Source organism: Eufriesea mexicana, unplaced genomic scaffold (genome assembly GCF_001483705.2).
Source record: "Eufriesea mexicana isolate 0111107269 unplaced genomic scaffold, ASM148370v2 scaffold495, whole genome shotgun sequence".
In the NCBI taxonomy this organism is placed as follows: domain Eukaryota; kingdom Metazoa; phylum Arthropoda; class Insecta; order Hymenoptera; family Apidae; genus Eufriesea; species Eufriesea mexicana.
In genome coordinates, this window is record NW_016908644.1 from 120,155 (window position 1) to 122,855 (window position 2,701).

Here is a 2,701-nt window from a genome sequence, read left to right on the forward strand (position 1 = left end):
ATGGTGTGGTTCGGATAGAGTAGTCTAGACCTTTGTACTGTACGCGGCCGTCCGCTGCTTTCTGCGCTCTCCTGTGCTCTATCGTATTCTGCTTGGCTCTGGGGTTGTGAGCAGCAGTGGTTGCGGCACGTTAGTTTGAGTTAGCTTATGTTCCCTTAGATTAAGTTAGGAAGGTTCGGTTAGGATTTCTTTGACTTTAGCGCCGTAAACTGCAATTCGGTGGATTACTGCGCTCTACATTGCTCTACTATGCTCAGCTCGTCTCTGTGCGGCGAGCAATAGTGGTCGTGTCAAGGCAGGTTGCGTTAGTTTACGTTTGGCTAGGTGAGGCTAGGATAACTTTGGTTAAGATTCCATTGTATTTCATGCTGTTGAGGGCAGAAGCTGGGGAGGGTTCTGGTGTAAGGTGTCCGCCAGAAACCACGATGAAACTGATGATCCCTATAGTTGCAAAGCCGAGCTGCGCAGTGCGGGAGACTTCGGTGAAGTTGTAGGGCCCGATCCGGCAAGTCCACTTACCTCGCCTCCTCGTTGGTGCCCCCGGGGTCCAGTGGGTGGTGTCCCATGCGTTCGCGCATGCCACTGGATGCGAAAGAGGGAGTGGCATCGGGCCATGGAGACCTTCGGTTGGATCTCATATCCATGCCAGACCTGAAGTGGCCCAAGAGAAATGCGCCAATACGGGTATCTCCCCGGGCGTACTCCTAAGCCTACTAGGGTCATGCGCGGGTTGACTACCTCCGCTGGTTGGACCGGCTCATTTCTTTGGTATGATGATGATCTAAATTCGCACCCACCATATGCCGCTATATCAATAAATGGACCAGGTACGGCAAAGCTGCGCATTGGCGCCGAGAAGCTTGTGAAACAGTAGTTGTCCTTCCTGCAGGTCGTAGAGGTCAGCCCTGAAATAAGAAGCAAAGTGATATCCAGGAAATTATTCATATCCTGGAATGCATGTAAAGTCCGGAACTTCATCGCCGTCAGCAGTTGCTACATGTGCCAATGCTTCGGGCATGTAGCGAAGCACTGTCGGCAGAAGCACGACACCTGCGGTCATTGCACTGAGACCGGGCACGACACAAAAGCGTGCCCAACAAAGAAGGATAACGCTATATGTGTAAACTGCAAGAGAAGCGGTAAGAAGAGCGATCACGGAGCCTCCAGCGTGAACTGCCCTTCGTACAAGGCCGCACTGGGGAGGACAGTCTCAAGAACCGTCTATGGATAAGAAGAAAAACGGTCGAACGGAGGAGATAAGAATCCTGCAGCACAATATGCAACGATCAATAAACGTGCCCCACGTGGTTAGGTCGCAGATGGAGCTAACGGGCGCAGATATCATACTGATGCAGGAGCCCTACACCATGGAATGCAACATACCTGGATTTGGGACGAGCGTCGCGATCGTGTGTCGCGGAGATACGAGCGCCCCACCCCTCGCGGCGGTGGGAATCAGAGGAAACCAGATCTCGGCTCTCGAAGTCGCGAGTTTGAGCACGAGACACTGCGCTTGTGTACAGATAAACAATGGAGACACCGAGGTATGCACGGTCAGTCAATACTATCCGCCGTCGGAAAATTTTGAAATCGGCTTCGCGCAGTGGATAAGGTGTTGACGTACCTGCAGGGCAAAAGGTTCATTGTCGGTGCGGACGCCAACGCCAAGTCGCCCCTGTGGTTCAACACGGAGCTCGACGGACGCTGCGAGACCCGCGATGTCCTCTTTGCCCAGCACGGTCTGTTGGTGCTGAACAGGCCGTGCGTCGTCACAACGTTTGAGACAACGCGAGGGAAATCTATCATCGACGTGACGCTCGTCACTCCGGAAGCACTACCGCTCGTGCACGACTGGAAGGTGCACGAGGACGGAACCTCCAGCGACCACCGGATACTGGAGACGCGACTTAACCTCAAGAAGAGGAAAGCACTGCCACCACCACTGCCACCACGCTACCACACCAGGAAGGCCAAGTGGGAAAAGTTCCTCAAGTTCATCATGGAAGAGAAGAGGAACCTGTCCGAAATGGTAATCAGGTGCCAAGAAGGAGGTACCAGGGGACCAAGGACCCCGCAACGAGGGAGCTGGAGAAACAGCGCTACCGCACAGCACGAAAAAGGTACACCAGAATGGCGACGAACGCGAAGATACAAAACTGGCGCCAGTTCGTCACCGATGAAGGAAACAAAGAGCCCTGGCGCATTGTCTACAAGACTGCCCTCGGGAAACTGAGGAGAGAAGAGGCGACGTGCGCACTCCGCACGCCGCAAGGAGAAACCTCGAATTGGCGATCCACGGCGGAGGCGATGTTATCCGCGCTCGTTCCAGATGGCGACGTGGAAAAAGACACGCCCGAGCATCTGTGGATCCGAGAGGACTCCAAGATCGCCCCGGAAACAGGAGACTGCCCCCCATTCGGACACGAGGAACTGGACAGCACGATAGCGCGTCTCAAGGGAGGCAAATGGCCTGGCCCTGACCGAATCGAGTCGGAGTTAGTTCAGGAGGCATGGATCTCTATTCATCAAGAGCTTCTGAATCTAGTCAACGCCAGTTTGGAGTGGGCATTCTTCCCGAAGAGATGGAAGATCGGTAACGTTGTTACTATTCTCAAGGGACCGGACAGAGACAGAAGTAGCCCAAACTCATAGAGGCCGATATGCTTGCTGTCAATGATTGGCAAGCTGTTGGAGCGACTAA

At 54.0% G+C, this 2,701-nt stretch overlaps 1 protein-coding gene across 1 annotated transcript; it reads left to right on the forward strand.

Moving 5' to 3' along the window:
* Positions 1–1,223: 1,223 nt before the first annotated feature.
* Positions 1,224–2,233, forward strand: LOC108545708 (uncharacterized). The gene is made up of 2 exons (XM_017897457.1): positions 1,224–1,544; positions 1,631–2,233. Exons 1-2 carry the CDS (start codon positions 1,224–1,226, stop codon positions 2,231–2,233), a joined length of 924 nt encoding a protein of 307 aa, XP_017752946.1.
* Positions 2,234–2,701: the final 468 nt, after the last annotated feature.

Excerpts from the sequence above, each read along its gene's own strand:
- LOC108545708 (XM_017897457.1), top strand. The coding sequence starts at position 1,224 with ATGGATAAGAAGAAAAACGGTCGAACGGAGGAGATAAGAATCCTGCAG. Across the intron at positions 1,545-1,630 it reads TAAACAATGGAGACACCGAG|GGCAAAAGGTTCATTGTCGG; the intron begins GTATGCACGGTC and ends ACGTACCTGCAG.